Below are 24302 nucleotides of genomic sequence, written 5' to 3' on the forward strand. Positions count from 1 at the left end.
ACGTCTTAACAGTTTGATTTATGCAATATTCATACACAGAATGACATATTAAAGCTGATTTCTATAGAGACAATTGACTACGTTATATACTAACTTTTAAGAAGATGCCTTGCTTTATACTTTATAATACTACAAACGCTTGGAGACTACTGGAAATGTTTATGGTGATATTGTGGATTCATTATTATTCGTTGGATAACAATTTTCGGGGGTTTCGTGGGTACAGGTGAACTACGAAATAAAATGTGCAACGTAAAACATGTTTTTAATAGGCTTGCTTTGTATGCAGAGATTGCCAAAACCACGAAATCAAATGTCCACGAATATACAAGCTTTTAGCAATCCACGTAAATTGATACCCACGAAGGTAAACGGATCAACCGTAAACAGCTTGGATAAGTGTTCTCAAACTGTTTTTAAATACTGTTGAATTATATTGACAGCTTTTATTAGTTATTCTTTCATAGAAGTTAGTCCAATAAGTAGAGTTTAAAATATATACGTTTATGGTCTCATGAAATAATGAATACATTAAAAGATACTTGAGTTATTTGACAACTAGCAACGATGCATATTACTATTAGTAAAACCGTTTGTCAGCAGGTTTTGTAACATATTTATTTTTTATTAGTTGTAATCCTCAGTTTATTTGCCATGGTTTATTATTTCCTAGCCAGACTTGTTTCTTGAATAACCAATTACGATACTATGTCTGATAATATGATATACAATAGATTTGTACATAACAAATGAACTCCATATCCTGACTTATAAGGAAACAGAATACACAAAGCGAACATAAAAGACGATAGAAGCATCCGGTGTTGACTGATATTATTGACATTAAACATTTTCAACTTTTTGAAGACAAGAACATATTTTAAATATGTAAAAGGAGTTGTTCTTAGTTTCATACGTAGAATGGTCACTGTGATTCAAATCCTATCTTACCTTTTTATATTTCATAGAATCTGGATAAGGAAATTGTGGAATTCCTCCATTATATAAACTTGAAAAAGATTTACTCACAGGTAACTTGGAGATAACAGGAGAAAACTTGTACATAACGTGTTCAAAGAAGGAGATGCTTACTTTAAATTTAGGGACTCTCTGTATCTTTATAAAGATTACGTCGCTTTTTGTCATGAGTTACAGAGCCATACAGGTTAATTTATTCTACAAGTTAATTTATTTCAACCGTTGACACCCCAAAGGTGACTGTGGTAGACCTTTAGGTCATCATTGGTCTTCACCATTGGCATTTCTGTGTCATCTGGTCTCTTGTGAAGAGTTGTCTCATTGACAATCATATCACTTCATTTTGCGATTTTTATAATCAAAACGAAACCAAAGATTGCATATGAATAAAACATAATACTAATTCCATAAAATTGGATGAGATGAAATGCTTACGAAAATAAACAAAAGATTCTCTCATTCATGTTTATTTAAATTTACAGACCAGATGCTTATTTGACAAGTTAAGTCTATTACGTGATGCTCGAAGCAAAATATTTGAATTAGAACTATGCTCAAGGTAGCTACATTCCTTAATTTAGAAACATTTCGAGATTTATAAAGGAAAACTTCAATAAAATCATATTAATCTGTATTTTCATTTAAATAATTCACAGTGATATTTTGTGTATTTAGTGCAAATTATGGAGATTAAATTTAAGAGAAACTCACTTGATTAACACACAAACTAAATGTGATGTAATAAAACCAATATGGTATGAAAAAATATATGTACAAGGTAATTTAAGCTTATAATGCGTTGTAGCTAAAATCATACTTTATAATGAATTGCGTAAGTTTAATTTCCAGTTATTTAAGAGATTTGACATCATTAGTAAACAGTAGACTGACTAACTCGTTATGCGATATGAGAAAAATCACATATCTATACTGATTATATCTGTTTGTATGTTTGAAGTTTCCTGTATATTGTTGTTTGATAAATTTGTAATACAATGATTTTCATTTGATACAATTACTATTTGACTTTTTCTCTTACTGTACAAGCACAACACAACACAATCATAGAAAGATAGAAAAGACAAAGTAACTGATAAACATGTATCCTGCTGAACTGACTTTGAAAAAAGCTAATACTAACAATGAGCACTGCCATTTCCAGGATCATGATATCTATATTTTAATGTGAAGCTTAATATCATTTTTTTTATTAAAAGAGATGATATGTCATTGACTGTTATCAATTATTTATTTGTAGATGATGACATTCCATAAACAACATTTTAACCTGCTTCAAAATTATATCAGGGTTTTCGATATCGTTAACTAGTTAAAAAAATTTCTAAACTTTATCATCTGTACAAGCTAAATGTCATCAGTTGTAAAAGAGGGACTAAAGATACCAAAGGAAGAATCAAACTCATAGATAGAAAATAAACTGACAACGCCATGGTTAAAAAAAGACAAACAGACAAATAACAGTACATATGACACAACATAGAAAACTAAAGACTAAGTAACACAAACCCCAGCAAAATCAGGTGCTCTGGAAGGATAAGCAGATCCTGCTCCACAGGTGGCACCCGTCATGTTGCTTGTAAATGTGCATCAACATGCTGACACCTTTTACCTTTCTGTTTTTCACATCTAATTTTTCTCTAAACAAAGTACAAAAACTTTGTCACTCACCTCAAAGGCTCACAAAACCTTTATGTAGACTTCTTTACTAGGGATATCGTTACAACATTGATAAAAGGTAATTTAGAACGGCATATTTTGGAAGTAATATTCATTCACTCATAAGGTCTCTACATCGAAAATAAACACATCTATTCTGAAACAAGTTGTTGGCTTGATGCAGATTATGTTGTTCTCTATTTGATAGTGGTATGATACAGTACAAAACCCATAACGAGTTTTTCTTTGCTTCTTTTTCATATGGTGAAGACGTAATCTTTTGATTGTTTGATTGAGGTCCAGAGTTGGCGTGCGAGTAACTGCTAGTACATTTAGTCCTTTATTAATACATTTATATATTTCGATGTCGTCTGTTTGCATAGTTTCGTTTGTTACCTATTCAGACATCGTATTCGGATTTCTTTAAAACTAAGTTTTACTGTGCGTATTTTACTTTGTTTGTTCATTATATATTGAATACGGAGGTATATGTATAGGGGGATGGTTGAAATCTTAGAAAATATGTTTAACCCCACCGAATTTTGCGCCTGTCCAAAGTCAGGAGCATCATGCATTTGTTAGTGTTGTATGTTTTTTTTTCGTTTTTTTTTTTTTTAAATTCATATTCACCTAACAAGTACATATTTTTGTTTATTTGTTTAGGGGCCAGCTGAAGCCCACCTCCGGATGTGGGCTTTTCCCGCTGTATTGAAGACCCATTGGTGGCCTTGGACTGTTTCTGATCTTTGGTCGGGGTTTTGTCTGTTTGATACATTCCCTATTTCCATTCTCAATTTTATGTACTAGGTTTAAGTACACATTGATAAATTTCTACAGGTAAAGGAGGGAGATCAGGAATGGTCTCTTTGTTATTGAAGGGCGAAAATAAACCGACAAGTAAAAAAGTAAACAAATTCTATCGTATTTGTGACCAAACATTGTGCCAGACCAACAGAATGGAACGTCATGAAAAGGAAACGAGAACAACAGGGACATTCAAACAATATTAAGTTGCTCTAATGGAATAAAGATTTGATCCAAAAGTTGTCTCTGATTTAATGTTCTAATTATCAACAGACGCAAACACAGATATCCCCCTCAAACAAACAAGCCATCTTAATTTCGTGCAGTAATGTTTAAATTTATAACAAGGCAAAATCTTCACTTTGAACAAAGAATTAGAAAATTCTATCCGTGGAAGTGAAATTTTGTGAAAATATTTTGAAACGTAAAATAACACAGCATCAATGAGAAATGTAGTTTTAGACACTTTTTTGTATAACTCAAACCTGCTTTTCTATCAGGAAATTAATAATGATTGTAGTAGGAATGCCATATGTAGAAAAAGATAGCGCCCATTAAATTTAAACGGAATTTTGTGAAAACAGTTTGCGGAAAGCATGACATAGAGCAGCACGTATGATGCACAACGTATAAGTATCAACAGAATATAGAAACTTCAGTGCGTTCCAAACTAAAGCGATATACACTTACATATATAGAGGAATAACCAGAGTTTTCGAGTCTATCCTTTATGATTGTTGCATGGTTATTAGTTGTTTGCTTAACGTCCAACGGCAAATATTTGAGGCATGTTTATAACCGAAAACCAATAAAACTATAAATACCTGTAATAGAGGCGGACTTGGATGAATGGGTAGGGCATTTTAACATCCTCCAGAAAATAATAGCTCATTATTTAAATACTTGTCTCTAAAGAGCAAGTATTATACCACCACATTTGAACTATCTGTACCGTGCATGTATAATACAGAACGCCTATCCAAACAGTGCATGTATAATGGTTAACTTTTTTAAAATTGTTATTTGGATGGGGAGTTGTCTCATTGGCACTCACACCAAATATATCTATGTTTAATACCAAATTGGAATCCTTTGTGAACATTGCATTTTTTCTAATTTTTTTTGTAAATCGTGAGTTGATTTTGTTATGGAACTTCACACTTTTTTGCATTCATTTCATATTTTGAGCGAAAACTGATATTTTACCTACTAATGCAACTATTTTTTTTTATATTAGTCGACATCAATAATATGCACTATATGACCCTTATTTAATACACGAATGATCGATGAATTTAAAATGTATTTGTACATGTGTATTAAATATTATTTTCATAAAATCATAAAGAGTTTTACCTTTTAACCTTCTGAAACTGCATACGGTGGTAATTTACAATGAACTTCAGAATACACTTCTAGTAAAATAATACATTTACCTGTTTTCTCTAGCCATACTGTACAACGTACGTTTATGTTTTGTTAAAAAGTAGCTAGAAAGAACGAACGGAAGAAAGAACGGACGCACAGACCAGAAAACATAATGCCCATAAATTGTGGATTAAACAAATGATTAAACACAATAATCAGGATGGGCTGTTTTGCGATAACTAAAACAGTAAAAGCAGTCACATTATGTTTATACGTGTGAATGATTTAATGTAAACGACCGAATAAAATGATCTCATTATCTGTTGACACAGGGTAAATGTTCCAAAGGTCAATGACAAGTAATGTGTTACATAAGTTATGGATAGTATGTAACGGTAAGTACAGGTTTACTTTATTAAATACATATAGGATGTTAAAATTGACCTAGAATCGTGTTTTATTACTTGGTTATTTTGTGTATTCACTAGTTTAATTCATAAAATGTAGCGAAAAAAAGAAGCAAAAACTAGTTAAAAACGTCTTATTTGCTATCATTTACAACCAGCAAACTTAAGCGTCATTTATATACAAGATAACACTTGATTGTGTGTCAATCAAATCCGAGGATCAAATTAATTGAACAAGAATGAAAATTCATTCGTACAATACTTAACCCAAATAGTCATCACGACAGTAATATTCACCAATGTGACATACTTCCGTATTCATGGATTCGTGATAATCCTTTAAATGTCAGTTTATTCACCTCATCCACTATGTATTGTCAATGTTTACGGTTTTAACTTTAACTTCCAGATTTTCATTACATGTTAAGGTCAAATTTATTATTTTGGCAATTGCACTGAAAAAAGACAAAGTTGGATACGGATCATATTCAAAATATTAATAACATTGTTCAGACAAAAGATCTGTTTTTTACAAATGGAATAATTACTTGAGTTTAGTTAAATGCAGAATTTTTATAAAACACTATGTTGTCATTTGTCAAAAACAGTTGTTACATAGAAAATATAAAATCACAAAAATACTGAACTCAAATCAGAAAGTCCCTAATCACATGGCAAAATCAAATGACAAAACACAACAAACACGAATGAACAAGAACTGTCATATTACTGACTTAGTACAGGCATTTTCAAATGTAGAAATTGGTGGATTAAACCTGGTTTTATAGCGCTAGAAGATCAAGAAGCCACGGACAAACCCTGGTTTATGTGGTTCATAAGTGGTTCTCGTTTCTCGTTTTTTTATGTAGATTAGACCGTTGGTTTTCTCGTTTGAATAGTTTTACACTAGTAATTTTGGGGGTCCTTTATAGCTTGCTGTTTAGTGTGAGCTAAGGCTCCGTGTTGAAGGCCGTACCTTGACTTATAATGGTTTACTTTCATAAATTGTTATTTAGGTGGAGAGTTGTTGTCTCATTGTGACTCACACCGAATCTTCCTATATTTATACAATAGTCTTAATGTACATTACAAGGTACAACTAATAAAAAAAACAAGGGACAAAGCATGCTAAGCATACGTAGATAACATTTGTTTAAGCATGCGTTATCCTTTGTTTAGGTACTGAGAGGAAAACAAGGATTTTGTTTGATTGTAATTTGCTGTTATAAAGTTTCGAAAATCAAAATAAATTAATCAATATATTTCCCTCTTGCATAAATTAACTTATATTATTTGTCCGGTGTTGGTTTTACTTTATGTCCTTTTTGGTTTGATTAGTCCGTAAATAAACTCTTCATAGATATCAGGACTAAATTTTGTATAAACCCGAGACGCGCGTTTCGTCTTTGAAAGACTCATCAGTGACGCTCGAATCCAATTTTTTTTAAAAAGGCCAAATAAAGTGCGGATTTGAAGAGCATTGAGGACCAAATTTTTTTTAAAGTTTTGCCAAATACAGCTAAGGTAATCTATGCCTGATGAAATCTATGTAAACAATTGTAATTGGACATTCGATTTTCATGTATAATGGCCTTCAGCATCATCAAAGATACATAAATTTTTGTCATGCGCATCAAGTGGCAGTAACATTGGTACCGTTTATCTGATCAAAATAAAATATTGATATTTAAAACACAAAAGAATTTGTAAACTTAATCAATTTATTATGGGCCGACACTAATGATATGGGTTGAGATTGTTTCATGAGTTCCTGCGGATCTTTTATGTTATTGTCTGCGGTATATGAAAATTAAAGATTTTAGGTTATTGAAATAAACACATTTTTTTTATTTAGTGATATATAAGAAGAAGATGCTAAATATTCATTTTAAACAATAAATATTCACTGTTTTATTATGCACAGAATGCGTCACCCGTATTTGGGGATTTCTCATACAACCAATAGTCGTCGGAACATGGGAAATGAATTATTATAGTATGCGTTTTTTTCTCCTCTCAAAACAGTTATTTTATATTTTATTTTGATTATTATATACAGTATTAATCATTTAGAAAAGTAATCATGATAAAGATATTTTCACTTTCAACGTTAATGATCATGGGAGTTTTCCTATATGTTACATGCATGTTTAAGTAACTAGAAATGATTTTCAAACCTCTCAATAACCATCTGGTGTTTGTTAATACTTTGCAATTTTACTGCAGCCAAACAGATGCGTTTGTAAAAGTCAAAATCGAGGGGCCTTAAAATATGTCATCATGACATAAAATGCATGGATGAGGTGAAATATAAATAAAATTGAGAATGAAAATGGGGAATGTGTCAAAGGGACATCAACCCGACCATAGAAAAAAACAACAGCAGAAGATTACCAACAGGTCTTCAATGTAGCGAGAAATTCCCGCACCCAGAGGCGTCCTTCAGCTGGCCCCTAAACAAAACAAATACATACTAGTTTAGTGATAATGAACGCCATACTAATTTCCAAATTGTACACAAGAAACTAAAATTAAAAATAATACAAGACTAACAAAGGCCAGATGCTCCTGACTTGGGACAGGCGCAAACATGCGGCTACATTTAAGTCCATGTATGAGATTAGGAATACAAATAATTTGTCAGTAGATGCAACTTTGATAGTAACGAGTTTCAAAATCAAGTCTTGAAAATATATTAGATGATATCCCGTATCATCAACTGCACTTAAAAGATATTCAATATCATTAACTGTACAATAAGTAATATTTCATAGCATTATAATAACAAATTGGTTTGGGCCAGCTCTTGAAATTGAAGATTAAAGTCATCTTCAATACTTTGCACTTTTGTTCACCAAAAAGCTTCATAATTCCGGCCCAAATATCTGGTGCGTGTACACATTAACTCTCTTGTTATTTTTCTTTAATATGTTTCTCATAGATAGTAAATAAACTGTCCGAATCATGTCGACATTTAGAGATGGAGCGTTATTAGCGGCTGGAGGGACAGCTGGTTTATCCTTCCTAGCATGGAGAACCATGTTTCCGTGGATAAAGTATGATATACAGACATTGAAAAAACTGAAGAACGTAAGACAAAAGGTAAACGACGATATCATGAACAATCGTTTACTCATTGATCACTTTGAAGCTTCCGTCAAAAGATTTCCACAGCGAACCTACGTTATATATGAAGATAGATGTTACTCATTTGAACATATAAACACTGAGGCATGCAGAGTAGCAAATATAGTTAGCAAATGGGGTTTAAAACAAGAGGATTCAGTTTCAATTCTGATTCACAACAGTCCAGATTTTATTTGGACTTTTTTTGGTAAGATCAATGTAAATTTATGTTACATATTTCCAAGTAAATAAACTCATCATAAATACTAAAATTTGAAATTTTGTTGGTTGCGCCGATGTGTGTTTTGTCTATAAAAGACTCATCGGTGATGCTCGAATAAAAAGAAAAGTTGAAAAGGACACATAAAGAAGGAAGTTACACTTCTGATAAATATTTTCTATGACAATTGTGGTCTTCTTTATGACTACAATTACAACATTTAATCTTGCTTCAAACTATAAATGATTGAATTAATGTTTTTTCTAAAAGAAAACGAATTAACAATTTAAGGTATAAACTTTACCAATATATCCTTTTAATGAACAATTTATTGTATAACCTTTGTCAATATCTATATTAATGTACAACTTATGGTATGAACTTTACCAATATCTATATAAATCAATACGAAAATGGACAGATGATACAATATCAAGTTGTTTAAAATATATTTCCTTGTTAACAGCTATAAACCAAATTTACATTTCATCCAATTCCTGTATTATACATTCCTATATATTTGACCCTGTTGAAAATTTCTGTAAATTTCACGTTGCCAAAGGAGTGATAAAATTAAAAGTTTTAATTTTGTTAAAAGTTTAAGTGTCAAGTTAATAAGTTTTTGATTTATTGGTGGCTTTATTTAACCATATCTTCAGGACATTATTAATGTAAAAATGCAGAAAAAAGACGGATTAATTGTGTTTTAAAATTATTTTTAAATTAGCGATCTATTAAATGAACAAGACGTGCGTTTTGTGAAGGAGGATAAAAAAGGCATTCCTGGTAAAACAAAATCTCCTTGTGGGCAATAGTCGTAAATAACTCTTATATCTCGTTTGCATTATTGTTTGCAATTAAAATAAGAGTGAATAAATGAATCTTAAAAATAAAATAAAATTAACAAGAATGTTTCTATAGTACACGGATCTCCAACACGCACTATCATTTTCAATGTTCAGTGGAATGTACAATTCGGGTTAAAATTCTAATTTGGCATTAAAATTAGAAACATCATATCATAGTGAAGGTGCGTACTAAGTTGCAAGTTGATTGGACTTTAACCTCTTTTAAAACTACCTTGGCCAAAAACTTTAAAATGAACTTTGGATGAACGAACGGAAACATAATATCCCTAAATAATATTGACCATACATTTAATTAAAAACATACAAATATAAAAAAAAACATAAGGCAATACCGCTGTTCAAAGGTAATAAATCGACTGAGAGAAAACAAACCTGGGTAACAAACTAAAACCGAGAGAAACATCAACCATATACACACACATGGAAGGATCAAACTATAAAATTAAATTGAACTTTACATATAAAATCGTTATATTCAAGTAGTATGAGTACTATGCGTACTATAACGTGTAACCTTCCCCCTGCATTGATTGCTTTACATTCAAAGGCAGTGAATATATTCAATATTTTCAGGTTTATTAAAATTGGGTATAACAGCAACGTTATTAAACACGAACGTTCGAGAAGAAACATTGATAAACGCTATCTGTGTTACTGATACAAAAGCTGTCATTGTAGGTCAAGGTAGGTAACAATATAGAATTCATAGAAACAAATCAAAAAACGAAAACATTGAAGTAGACGTAGTCCTTAATTTCTAAACAAATGTGAACGTTTTCACATTTGATATTTCAAATATGTTGTTATTTCATTACCTAAGATGTATACAATTTTAAAACACGACTGTCAATAACAGGATTCAAGTATAAAGTGAAGATAATCGATCGTTTATACATCTTTTATATATTTTATATGTAGACAGTAAAGTAACCAGTGTAGATGTTCGCCACACACGTCAAATAAAACTGGTCAATCATATCAGTACACTTTTGACGACTCTGTAAATGACCCATCTACTTATTTTCATATGGACAGTTATTTAGCTAATTCAGCAAAAACGTGATCAATGTCAAAAATATTGACAACTACCGTAGTGGTATTTACATGTTATAAGAGAACTCTGAATACGAAAAGTAATGCAAGGGTGTATTACTTCATTAAGAATATTAATGAAAAAAAATTAATGTGATAGACATGTGAGGACATCATGTAAAGTACGTTCCAAAGTCTAAATAATAGCTCAATGTTTAGCTTATATATTATCAAAAAAGCCATTACAATGATTTCAAACATCTTTCTTTTTGTAAATAATATATGAATTATATAATTAAGGGGATGATCTTTATGATGCCGTCTATGAGATAGTGGAAACAATTGGCGTACCAGTATATCTCATTGGACAATGTCCAACTGCTGATAGTCGTTTCCAGTCGTGGGACAGTCTAATGGCGCAGTCATCACCGGCAGATATATGCACAGCTGTTCGAAGTCATATTGATATATATAGTCCTGCTTGTTATATATTCACATCTGGAACAACAGGTATTAACATTTTTTTTATATAAATAAGGCCGTTAGTTTTCTCGTTTAAATTGTTTTACATTGCCATATTGGGGCCTTTTATAGCTGACTATGCGGTATGGGCTTTGCTCATTGTTGAAGGCCGTATGGTGAACTATATTTGTTAATGTCTGTGTCCTTTTGGTCTCTTGTGGACAGTTGTCTCTTTGGCAATCATACCACATCTTCTTTTTTTTATATTAAGAGTATTTTAAGAATCATTATAATATGAAGCTCAACTTTTAATTTTTAAACAAAATAATATTGTAGTTGCAATAGAAGCTGTTCATGCGGAGACACAGTTGGATTTAGTATTTCAAGATATCAAAATGAAAATTTCTGTTGTTGCGTCTTAGCCATGTTGCGTCTTAGTCATTATCCTTCATCTGCCTCTTTTTTTTTTAACTTTTGATCCAAAGTCTATCTATATAAAAAGAATACACTATTTATTTCTATATATTTAAACAATCATGTGTGGTATTGGTACTTTATTATTCTGTTTAGACATTGAAGTCACATAGCATTACCATGTGAAAGGAGCTTTTATATGGTATCCTTGAACTTCGTCACTTTTAAAAATTTGGAAGCCTTTCCAAATATATCTCAGGCAAATATTTCAATGGGATCATCATCATTAATATTGTAAAGATACATACTACTGTTATGTACTGATGAATACATAAACAATACATATCATTTGGTTACACGAAAGTACAACAACATTAAGCTGGGAAATGTAACACAACTTGTTAACTTTAGTGAACATATTTCATTTTCATTTCCCGACAACAGATATTGTAAATTCTGAATTTATTTGTTTTTCTTATTTAGGTGAGAAGGTTTTGTTTTACAGTTTCATTTTTTCCTGCCTTAAAAAAACAACAATGAAGGTGTATTTTGTTTTCTAAGAGAACATGTTATATCATGAAAATATAACCCTCAATTTGAGTATTGTTCTACAGTCTTATTTAAATGAAATGATTTCGACCATTTGATATGACCTGACAGGGCTACCAAAAGCAGCAATAGCCAGACAAGGAAAGCTTACTCAGTGGGCTGGACTATTTCTATTAATGGGCGTTACCCCAGACGACGTCATATATGACGTTCTACCGTTTTATCATGGAGTAGGACTGTCTGGAATGTTGAGTGCAGCCATAGAAGGTATGTTAAATGCTGTTATCTGACCTTTACATTTCTAGAAATACAATTGGTTAAAAGCCATAGCGTACAGACCGTGTGTATTTGATACTGGGTAAGTAGGCGTGGTTTATTTTCATGCATACCTCCATTGATATAAACATCGTAGAGAAAAAATCTGTAATGTTACGCCTGAACAGCAGAGAGGTAATTGCAATAAATTGAGAATACACATTAAAAGCTTAGAAGTGGTTGTTATGGGCATTTGTTTAAGAGGTTTTTTTTCCAAAACACTTGATCACATTTATATGTCACGAGTCTTAATTTCTTTTTTTTTTTAATGATCTGCAAAAAAATGTGTTCTGTCTATGTGACGTCATCAGGCATTATGGTTTACTTTTTTATGCCGTCACAATAGGAAATTCAGAGGAAAGCAAGAAAAATCGACGTCATAATCTGATTTTAACCAATGAAGAACTGAGATCAAACGAACCACACGTTGCTTAAATTTTTTTATACAATGGGTGCAGAAAGGGATAAATTGACGAAGAATTAGAGAAATGATTTTAACGTCTTTAATTTGTTTTGTTATTACCATTTATTAAAAAAAAACATTCTATTTCAGTTTTTTATAACAATGCCTTTAGGGAAAAACAGAAAAGATACTAGCAAAGTTTTTTTTTTTGAATGATCTGCAAAAAGATGTGTTCTTTCTATGTGACGTCATCAGGCATGGTTTACTTTTTTTATGCCGTCACAATAGGAAATTCAGAGGAAAGCAAGAAAATTCGACGTCATAATCGGATTTTAACCAATGAAGAACTGCGATTAAACGAACCACACGTTGATTAATTTTTTTTATACAATGGGCGCAGAAAGGGATAAATTGACGAAGAATTAGAGAAATGATTTAACGTCTTTAATTTGTTTTGTTATTACCATTTATTAAAAAAAACATTCTATTTCAGTTTTTTATAACAATGCCTTTAGGGAAAAACAGAAAAGATACTAGCAAAGTCCTCGATTTTATTGATGTAAAATTCAAAATATGGATTGACATCAACACAAAAACAAAATACAAATATTAATAATTATAATCAAACATATGCATATAAAATGTTAGTATATATCTTTAATATATCAATACAAAACAGAAACAGAGATAAGAAAATTGATTTCTAATTTATCTTTTTTTTAACAATTTTTCCTTCTATCTATAAGACTGAGGAGATATAGTTTTATATAATTGTAACTTCATTTAGTGAACGTCTGAACCTGTAAATTTCTGAGATACCTTTTAGGCCACATTTATTGATATCATAATAATTACTTCGAAATATGAGATGGAAGTTTTCAATGTCTGAAAGTTTATTGAAGATGGTAAAATATCTGAAATATTCTGGAAATATATATGGAATCGTCCACAATGTAAACAACCCCTTATCAAGTTTATTCCGAAAACCTTTGTGGATACAATGGTTTAACAGAAAACAAAAACAACAAAATAACCCTCTGTCACAGCGATGGTGAAACAAGGGATTTTCATAGAAATATTTATACATGTACCGGATTGTCTTTAAAAATGATTAATAGCAATTGAAAGCAATAATTTAACGAGGTAATGTTCCCTTTTTCTATTTAAAGTAGAATATCTTGGTTTCATGTTTAAAACACTGTTAATTGTTAGGTATTTCTTCTAGAATCGTCTGCGCTCTTTACTGTTTGGTAGTCAAATCTTGTTTGAACACGTGGAAACCTTTCAAGCTGCGATAATTGAGGTTCATTTGTTGATCTTTCGTATTGATGTGTTATATTTCTCCGCTGTATAAAACTCAAAACATCATGTACATTTTCATTTCCAACTCCTTCAGTGTTTTGTTTGTACAAATCACCATCAATGTACAATTTGTCTCTTACCATACGTACTTTTCTTTTTTCTTTTCTTGCCTCTTTTGCAACTGGGTATAAAGTTTTTCGTTGTTGTTCGATTTCTTTTGGAAACTGTTCTTTAACTCCGAATTGTGTCTCTTTTAATTTGTATCCGTTTTTAAGCACAATTTCTTTGTCCTTAATTGATACAAATTTTGCTAATATCGGACGATTACCTCTGTGACCTCTTCTGCCGAATCGATGGACGCATACGAAGTTTACTCTTTTGTCAATTTTCAACTTTTGTTTGATAAAAGAATTAAATTTATCCTCAGTGTTTTCTTCTGGGTGAAATTGGATTCCAGTAAAGATGAGGTTGGTTTTCATTGATCGCCACTTGAGCTCTATAGCATCATCTTCCATATTACGCAATTTAGAATCTATTTTTTCACTATGATCTTTATGTTGTACTACTGCAGTTTCCAAGCTTGTTATGTTTAAAATGTTCTCTTTACATCGATCTACTACTTTGTGAATCACATGACCAATATTTTCAATGCTTCCCTCAATTTCACTGCTTCTATTCATTGCACATTCGAGGTGCTTTTCAACATAGTTAACTTTTTCGGCGAGTAAATTCACCGTGGATTGCATAACAGTTATCTTCTCCATTTGCTGTTCAAATTTGACAAATCGATGCTGAAGATCTTGCACAACTTGTAATAAACTGTCAGGAATCGTAGCAGTTTTGGTGTCAAAACAGTTTTCAGACATATTTTTTTTTATGAAAAGTCAAATGCAACTAAACAGCAAGTATATATATATTTAAATCTATATTGAGGTACCGTTTCTAAGGCGCCATATTGAAAACAATCTTTAGAACAATAGGATACTATTGGAGACGTTGCAACGTTAGCGTCGTCAAATTAAAGATCTCGCTTGGTTCAGAATTTTCAAATTCTTCACGTTTACCTTTATTTTTTGGATAAATTTGAATTGCCTTTACATGAACAATCATAATATTAAATACTTCTCAACTAGTTCATTCAGAATCACTACCAAAATCCAACGTAAATTTCTAATTTTTCGGGAGCTCAAATTTCGTGGCCTTCGTTCCTTAGCAGTACATCCGGGTTTTCCGGGAAACAAATATGCCTCAACGCATTGAGTTTTACATTTTTTGGTTAATTGTAATTCATCTTTAACTACAAATTTAGAAAAGGAACATACTCTATTTTCTAAAATCAATCTGTCTTTGTCTGCCTATTTCAATTATAACTATAGTCTTACTTGTCCCGATTTTTACAAAGTTTTGTCTATATCTGATTTTAAAAAGTCTGCCATTTCATATTTATTCTTCAAATTCTTGAAGATTTTTGTTTTTTTCTCCTTTTATCAATAATTTTCTTGAAATGGAATGATGATAATATGTTTTGAAATAACTTTTCTCTAGCAGGTCATGTGATAAAAGCGTTATATCTAATGTGAATTTGAAATCCTTTGTAAACTAATGATATTTTTCAAACTATAGCTTTGTTGAAGTAGGACTTCCTATATGAGAAATAAGGAAGGCACGACTTAACTATTTCGAAGCCTATTTTCAATTAATAGATCAAGATAGCAATTTCTTTGAAAGACTATTAATATATTTCCTGATTAAACGCCTCTATAGACGTCTTTAGGCCCATTAGTGGCCTAGTGGTACAATTATTTTGTTCTAAACGGATTTGTATATCTGTGTTATAATATAGTAATACTTTTAGATTTTGTTAAAATATACCATATTAGTTATCAACCCTTTCCATAACAATTATTGGATTATTTAGCGTGCTGCATGACATTCGATCCTTTGAAGAAAAAAACACCAACGTAGAATATTTTATTTGTTTGCGTTTCTGTAGCTGTTTTACGCAATATTCTTAGTCTTTGTCATATCATGGCTAACAGACTGTATTGCTGATAAGAAGACGTATCTTTCCCACTCACAACCTCTTAATTGACACACAAATGATCTCTGAAAATAAACTACTTACACCTGTAAGCCACTGAGGCCCCGTAGACGCTAGTTAAATGAGATTTCTAATGTAATCAAGATAATTTAAAATAAAAAAATAGGTATTGATAACCTTTTAGGAAAATTACAATCCTAATTTACGCTATTTGAATTTCTCTTGCAGTCCAATACTTTTGTTATTTTACTCTTTTCTTAACAGTAACGTAATACTTTACCTTTTTTTGGTTTTTTTCCCCCAGATTTCTTCTATGGCTAGTTTGAAATGCGATTTGTTCATCTTTTTGACAGGATCCACGTTTAACCTTAATGCAATAATAAACTGAAGTTCTTTAATTTATAGCGTGTTCAATTCTTTATTGGTGGGCCGAATATTTTTAACATCACATTTATTTTGCAGGTTGTTCAATGTTAACTCGCAAGAAGTTTTCTGCGCATAATTTTTGGGCAGATTGTAGAAAACATAAAGTGACAATTGTTCAGTATATTGGTGAATTGTGTAGATATATATTAGCCGTACCAGAGGTAAATTAATGTAATCTTGAAAATTATAAAAGTTTTCTCGTTTGTATTGTTTTTTGGGGTCTTTTATAACTGACTATGCGGTATGGGCTTTGCTCATTGTTGAAGGCCGTACGGTGATCTATAGTTGTTAATCTCTACGTTATTTTGGTCTCTTGTGGAGAGTTGTCTCATTGGCAATCATATTAAATTTTCCTTTTTATAACAAAAAGTTAACATAACACTCAAATATCATATACAAAACAGACAGAAAATGTTTTTTTTAAATTGAAAGAATTTAATATATAATCTGAAAACAAGAAACTGATTCCTATAGGTATTTATTAAAATCATTTGTTTCTTTTTCAAAATTCGTTGTGACTTGATATCTTATAGCTCGTTAAAGATCTCACGTTGTCTAATACACATGATAGTTTATTCGGTTCTTAAAAGAATTACCATCAAATATGATCGACAGCCATAATTGACAAGTTGTGCTCTAGAAAAAAAAAACTCTAATGAGTTGACAATAGTTCAACCCACTAAGAAGACCGTAATTGTATTCAGTACATTTAATAACATTGTGTTTTGTATCCAATATTTTTAAAGTTAGAAACCCTGCAGTAGAATGATATCAACGACATGTCTATCTTAATGACACTTGACAGTTATAGCGGATATAATATATTTTATACCAGTAATTTGACAAACAGCTGTCATTCTTTCAACATTTTACGATGATAATTAACGTTGGAAATAAAAATACAGAGGATGAATTTCTGGCAGTTTTGTAAATTGAGATTTGGTAAACAATTTTCATATGAAAATAATGAGATATAGTATTATCAAAAATGAGTAAACAATGAAACATAGTTCAATTCAAGGGACTAGATTAATTTGAAAAAACAAAAACGAGAAGCAACTATGGCAAGAAGCAAACAACGATAGTCACAAAACAAAATAATTTTGACTAGAAAGAGGTAAATACATTATCTGACTTTGTCAATCAAATCCGTGAGTGGTCATCTTTCCTTAAACCTTAATCAGTATTGAACTGTACAGCAGAAAAAAATTCAGGTGCAAACAAAAAAGAGATGGAAATAATCCTTAGATGAATTTGTATGCCAAGAAAAACATGAAAGTATATATATATTATAAGAATGTAAAACATATAAATCAAAACAAGTTTGATCTTGTAGAGATTCTTTTAATAATGAAAGCTTGAAAACTATTAATTTGAGCTATTAATACATATCGAGAGCATATGAATTATTTTTACAGCATCCAAAAGACGGAATTCACAATGTTCGAAGTTTTATTGGAAATGGATTGCGACAAGATATTTGGACCCAACTGCAAAAACGGTTCAAAATACCTAACATTGTTGAATTCTTTGGTGCAAGTGAGGGCACTGGTGCAGTGGTAAATGTATGCAACAGACCAGGGGCTGTTGGTAGAATATCCCCATTAATGGTAAGAACTATACAGTATATGAATTTCATGCTGAAAAAGCCAATTTTAATTGATTAATAGTATGCAATATTGATGTATATCAGATTAACGCTGATTTGCAAATAAATGGAGGACAATAGAAACGGGATCGATCAATGAACAAAATCGTTTCTTTGTAAAAACATGAAAAAGAACAATACATGTATAAAGCCAATTTGGAAAAAATAAAAACGACGAAGAGAAACCCACCATTAACAAAACATTCCCCAGTTACCATAATTAAAAGAAAATAAAGCAGATTTGTTGTGATTCAAAATTCCAGAATTTATCTTTTGCGGTATGAACATGATATAAATAAATCTTTGGCATCGTAAAACGTTGAATATTTTATCTTTTGAACAACTTCACTAATTATTGTTTTTATTAGAACAGATTGGATCCTGCACCTAAATTCCTGGTAAAATACGATGTTGTAACTGCCAAACCACTACGTGACAAGTCAGGACTATGTATGCAAGTACAAATAGGTATTTACTATAAAACAAAAAGTATAGTTTGTAGTGAAACTATTGAGTCAAATGATATCCGTTTTCTAAAGTAGAGATGGTTAAAAAATATATAAGCACAGAACCCAATCATTTTCATCTTTATCTAAAACTATAAACTTTTTGCTTCTTTGTCACTTGTTCATTTGATTGAAAGTGTTTAATTTTTTCAGTTTTTATGGACATATGTTTTTTTTATTTTGATTGATTTTTGTTTATATTTCTAACTATACAGGAGAACCCGGCTTATTCCTATGTGGAATTACTGCAATGAGCAGTATAGAAAAAGGTTTATACAAAGGTAACATGGAGATGACAGAGAAAAAGATTATACGTAACGTGTTTAAAGAAGGAGATGCTTACTTCAACTTTGGTGACTCTATGATTCTAGATAAAGACTATTTTTTGTATTTCCATGACCGAGTTGGTGACACATTCAGGTAAGTGATATTAAAAAATGTTTATTAAAGAACTCAATGGAAAGTCTGAACAAAAGTTTCTTAACGATAGGCAAAATCAAAAGCTCAACACACAAATCGAATGGTAAAAAACTTTCATATTCCGGATTATGTTTGGAAAATATTGGATTAAACCTGGTTTTTATAGCTAGCTTAACATTTCACTGGAATGACAGTCACGTAAAATTCACTTATATTGAAAACAATGTATGAGCAAAACAAACGGAGATCACAATTCAAAACATCGTGTTATCATCTTAATCACTATAAAAGCAAAAGACCACTATATAAAACAACAACATCGCATATAAACAAAGTACATATTATGCAAATAGAAAAGAAAAGAATATAAAAAATGATCGTAGCACAAAAACACATTGGCATGATATATCAATACCAATACACTCCAAGAGGATATAACCAGAACTGACCTAACTATATAGGTTAAAAAGAAAATAAAGAAAAGTGACACGCAAACTATAGGTTGATTTGTTCATTGAGTAATAAAGCTACATTAACATAAAACAAAATATGAATACCTCAAGTAAAGAGAAAATGTGTGTCGTCATATGATTATTGGTGCAAACAAAAAAACTACCATTGAGTAGACAGAGACATACATGAAGATTGAAACATTTAAAATTAGTTGACTAGTTAAAAGTTAGATTTTATTTTCATCTACTACCATTCTATGTGACAGAATTAGGCCAGCTCTGAGTTAGCAATTAATTTGATATAATCTATTTCATTTACAAGGCTTTGTTTATCTCATAAAACATAACACACATGATATATACACCAAAGTCAATATATTTAACTGCTTTCAACCAATATTCGTATATGGTTCAACATTATAAAATAAAGATGTAATACGAAAAAAAAGAACCTTTTGAAAAAACTGCAAAATTGTAAAGTCTAACCAGCAAAACCTTATTAGTATCAAACATAACACACACAATATTTTTTAAAGTCGACTTTTTTACCTGTTGTTTTTCTGTGAAAAATAGTAAACATTTAAATACGACGTGTGCCGTATACGGTGCATGAAATGTTCACCCTTCCGGAGCACCTGATTTCACTCCCGGTTTGTAGTGGAGTTCGTGTTGTTTCTTAATTATTATTTATAACTGTTGATGTAAATGTCCTTTGGTTTTGTGAGTCATTGTTTACTCCTTGGATTTGATTGTTATTCTTATTTCAAAGGTTTTAAGCCTGAACGTTGATTGACACGCGGGGGTAAAATGAATTTGATCACTCATTTGGATGTCGTTGAATATATATGAATTATGCATAAGATAGCTACGGAACCAGGTTTATTCCACAAATTTCTACATAAGAAAATGCCTTTACTACGTCAGGAACATAAAAGATGTTATCCATTTGTTTGATGTGTTTCAGCTCTTGATTATGTTGTTCGATAACGGACTTTTCGTTTCGAATTTTCCGCTGATTTAGGTAATATTGTTGTTTTACTTTTTTTTTGAAAACATGCGCATTATAAAAGAATTATTTCAAAACTAAACATGACAAACAGGGTCTTATCTGAGCTGTCTATATGGTTTTAATTTGGTTTCTATATCTTTTTAAATCTAAGTGATTTTTATGTCGAGTTCCATAATGAAATTTTTATGAAAATAATTCATCTGACAAAATACAATGTTCATCGAAAATATTACCCTTAAAAGTTATTTTTAGGATTTATAAAGATCATAATTATTAACGAAAAAGGGGAGTTTCCGATCCTCTTAAATGTAATTACAACTAACTCAGTATATTACTATAATAACTGTCTGCTAGACATTTCCTATCAAACAGACGATTTATCTCAAATTAAACCAATAACAGACCGCTGACATCAAGTATTAGAAAGGTTTTGATTTTTATTACCATAGACAGCAGTAACTTATTGCAAGACAACGATTAAACAAGATTCAAGAACCTTTTAACTGATTCTTCTGCTGAATAAATGGTAAACAAATTATCACAGGCTCTTGATTATATATCGTCCTTGTTTTTGTTTGTTTTTGGTTTGCCACATTTTATTTATCATGTTAGAAATGGAGTGAAAACGGGATATCAAACATTCCATCTTATCTTGTTACCCTGTCTTATACGCCTTTCTATACATGAAAGTATGTTTTATATACAAATACTGCGAAACACTATTTGTGTTGATAACTTTTGACACATTGAATTTTGAGTGAACTCGTAATTGGCATAAATTTTGTTTCACCTTGATTGTGCGACAATCGACAATCAAGGTGAATCAATATTAATGCCAAAATATAGGAATTTTAGTATTAACGACACTGTATTCATGTACATGTACATGCATTTATTAAGGTAATCAATTACTTTTAAGTTGAGAATTTGTTTATATAGTCAATCGTCTTTACAGTTGAATCTCGACCCAAAACGTTTCCTTTGTCTGCTGTTTTTTTCGACAAATACAAATTAGTAGTAATAAACTATTGATTTTTACAATAATGTTCTCTACGTTCCCTATTGGAATTTTCTTACAAAAAGATAAACGTGTTTGTTATCTGCTCAGAAAACTTGTTTTCGACCTATTTCATAGTTATTTTCACGTTATAGTAGGAGACAATAAAAAGATATTCTTCATTTTTTATATAGTTTAATATATTTATAGAATAGTTTGGTATAATTTGTTGGTTTCCAGCCCTCAACTTCTTACTATTATAAGTGTTCTTTGGTAGATGTGGTATGATTGCCAATGAAAGACCACATGACACAGAAATAAACAGCTTAATGTCACCGTATGATCTTCAACAATAAACAAAACTAATACCGCATGGTAGGCCATAAAAGACCCCAAAATCCCAAATGTAAAACAATTCAAACGAAATAAAATTACCAGAATAAAAAATGAAAAATAGTCCAATTCATACAGAATCTGTCAGGGTTAAACATGTAAGCGGGATCCAAACCCTCCCCTAACTTGGACGGTGGTGTAACAGGGAGTTATAAAAATCAGTTGAAAAAGGCTAAATTCATAAGATGGATACGCATAGAAATACATCTAACAAAACACAAAGTGGACATTGCCGGGTACATTTGTAGTTGTACGTTACAACAACAAATAGACACTAGGTTCATATATGTGTGTACCATTTAATAATAGTTGCATCATATGATTTTAATTTATTAAATTTCAGATGGAAAGGTGAAAATGTATCTACAACAGAAGTTGCCAATATAATAACCACTTTACCCTTCATAATAGATGCTAATGTTTATGGTATAACCGTCCCTGGTAAGAACTAGATCATTTTCTGTATTTATCCATATAATATTACAAATAAGCAAATCGATGATCGATATTTTCATATATTTTGTCGCTGCTACACCTGTAACTAAATTACAGCTTATTCGCATCTCTTTTTTTCATGATGGTTCAGTGCAGGTCACAACCCAAAATCGTGTAAATCTTAAAAAAACGGAATTAGAAAACCATTCTTTAGATGAACACAAATAGTTCTAAGGATATATGGCGTTAAGGTCAATCAAAATTCATTCCTACGTTACAAGGAATCATCTATACATCACTGGCAATCATACCACATCTTCTTTTTTAATATCAGAAGGACGGAATTTTATAATCTTTACATATATTAAGATGTAATCTACCGTTCTAACGCCATTATTTTTGTCAGTTCACATCCATGCAACAAGAATTATATCTGTCGTAGCATCAACCACAATTACGTCTCTTGTTAAATACAAAAATGTATAAAAAAAACTACCGGAAGCAAAGGTTGAATTAAAATAGAAGAAGTCAGACATCTTTAAGTCATGGCGTTGTCATGTTATTTTTTTTTATATGAATTTGAATGTCTGTCTTTTAAGTACAAAAAAAAAAATATGTATGCAAATCGTACGCGGTTTAATTGTAGGTAGCAAAATGAAATATTTTCAAATAATGAAACGTTGGAATAGAGACGCAATACATAAGTAAAGGCATCAGTAGTATACCGCTGTTCAAAACTCGTAAATCTATGGACAAAAAAAAAACAAACTAAAACTGAGGGAAACGCATTAAATATAAGAGGAGAACAACGACACAACATTAAAATGTAACACACACAGCAACGGACTAAGAATTAGACAAAATCCGATGAGAATAACTAATATAACATCAGTCAATTTATTGTTGAAGGATGTATATATAACCAACAATTTAAAAAAATTCAAGGAATATTATATTATAATTGTTAAAAAAAACCAGGTCATGACGGACGGGCTGGGATGGCATCGATTATCTTGAAGGATAACGAAGAGATAAGTGTCGAAAAGTTAAACGCCATATACAACCACTTGGAACAAAAATTACCAAAATATGCAAGACCTATTGTATTACGGTTTGAAAGAAAGATGAGAACAACGGGAACTTTCAAGAATCAAAAAGGAGACTTGATGAAAGAAGGATTTGATCCAAACATTGTATCGGACCAAATGTATTATTTGTCTACAGAAGCCAAATCATATATGCCTCTTGATAAGGAAAGCTATCATCATATGCTTCAGTCCAAACTTTGAATGAACCATTAAAAATATCATTTCTCGTCTATTATCAGCTTTAAAAACAATCATATTGATTGATTTATTTAAACTTTTTCCTTTTTCAATATAAAGCTTGATATGCTGGTAATAGTTGTCAAAATTGCAATCATCTAAGATGTTTCACATTGTCTTATCGGGGCCTTTTATAGCTGACTATGATATTTGCTCATTTTTGAAGGCCGTGCAGTGACCTATAGTTGTTAATGTCTGTGTCATTTTGGTGGTGTGGACAGTTGTCTCATTGGCAATCATACCACATCTTCTTTTTTATATATTCATTTTCGTTTTAAGTAATGATTATAGAACATTTGTACCGTTATGCATGTTATTTTACTTTTTATAGAATAATAATAAAAATAAATTCTTTATATAAGTTGTTGTGTCAAGTTATGTAAAATTGTCACACTGGGTGCATTGTTTATATTTCATGTCCATTGTTTAATGCCATTTATATAGACAGAAGAGGATGTGGTATGAGTACCAATCAGACAACTATCCATCCCAGTCACAATATGTAAAGGTAAACCATTCAATTATAGGCCAAAGTAAGGTCTTTAACACTTCATATCGAACAGCAAGCTATAGAGTGTCCCAAAATGGCAATTGTACAGCAATTCAAAAGAGGAAACCAATGGTCTCATCTATATTAAACGAGAAACGAGAAACACCTATGAACCACATCAACAAAGAAAAACTAAACCTGGTTTAATGCACAGCTAAACCTCCCACTTGTATG

The 24302-nt window shown here is 31.1% G+C and overlaps 1 protein-coding gene across 1 annotated transcript; it reads left to right on the forward strand.

Moving 5' to 3' along the window:
• Positions 1-5110: 5110 nt before the first annotated feature.
• On the forward strand, positions 5111-23934 carry LOC139502171 (long-chain fatty acid transport protein 2-like). The gene is made up of 11 exons (XM_071291552.1): positions 5111-5222; positions 8176-8568; positions 10023-10133; positions 10782-10991; positions 12018-12173; positions 16430-16554; positions 17812-18003; positions 18410-18509; positions 18763-18967; positions 22162-22259; positions 23232-23934. Exons 2-11 carry the CDS (start codon positions 8199-8201, stop codon positions 23540-23542), a joined length of 1878 nt encoding a protein of 625 aa, XP_071147653.1. The 5' UTR covers positions 5111-5222; positions 8176-8198; the 3' UTR covers positions 23543-23934.
• Positions 23935-24302: the final 368 nt, after the last annotated feature.

Source organism: Mytilus edulis, chromosome 13, assembly GCF_963676685.1.
Source record: "Mytilus edulis chromosome 13, xbMytEdul2.2, whole genome shotgun sequence".
NCBI lineage: Eukaryota > Metazoa > Mollusca > Bivalvia > Mytilida > Mytilidae > Mytilus > Mytilus edulis.

Coding starts and splice junctions, on each gene's coding strand:
- LOC139502171 (XM_071291552.1), top strand. CDS start 8,199: ATGTCGACATTTAGAGATGGAGCGTTATTAGCGGCTGGAGGGACAGCT. Junction 10,992..12,017: donor ATTCACATCTGGAACAACAG/GTATTAACATTT, acceptor ATGACCTGACAG/GGCTACCAAAAGCAGCAATA. Junction 22,260..23,231: donor TTATGGTATAACCGTCCCTG/GTAAGAACTAGA, acceptor AAAAAAAACCAG/GTCATGACGGACGGGCTGGG.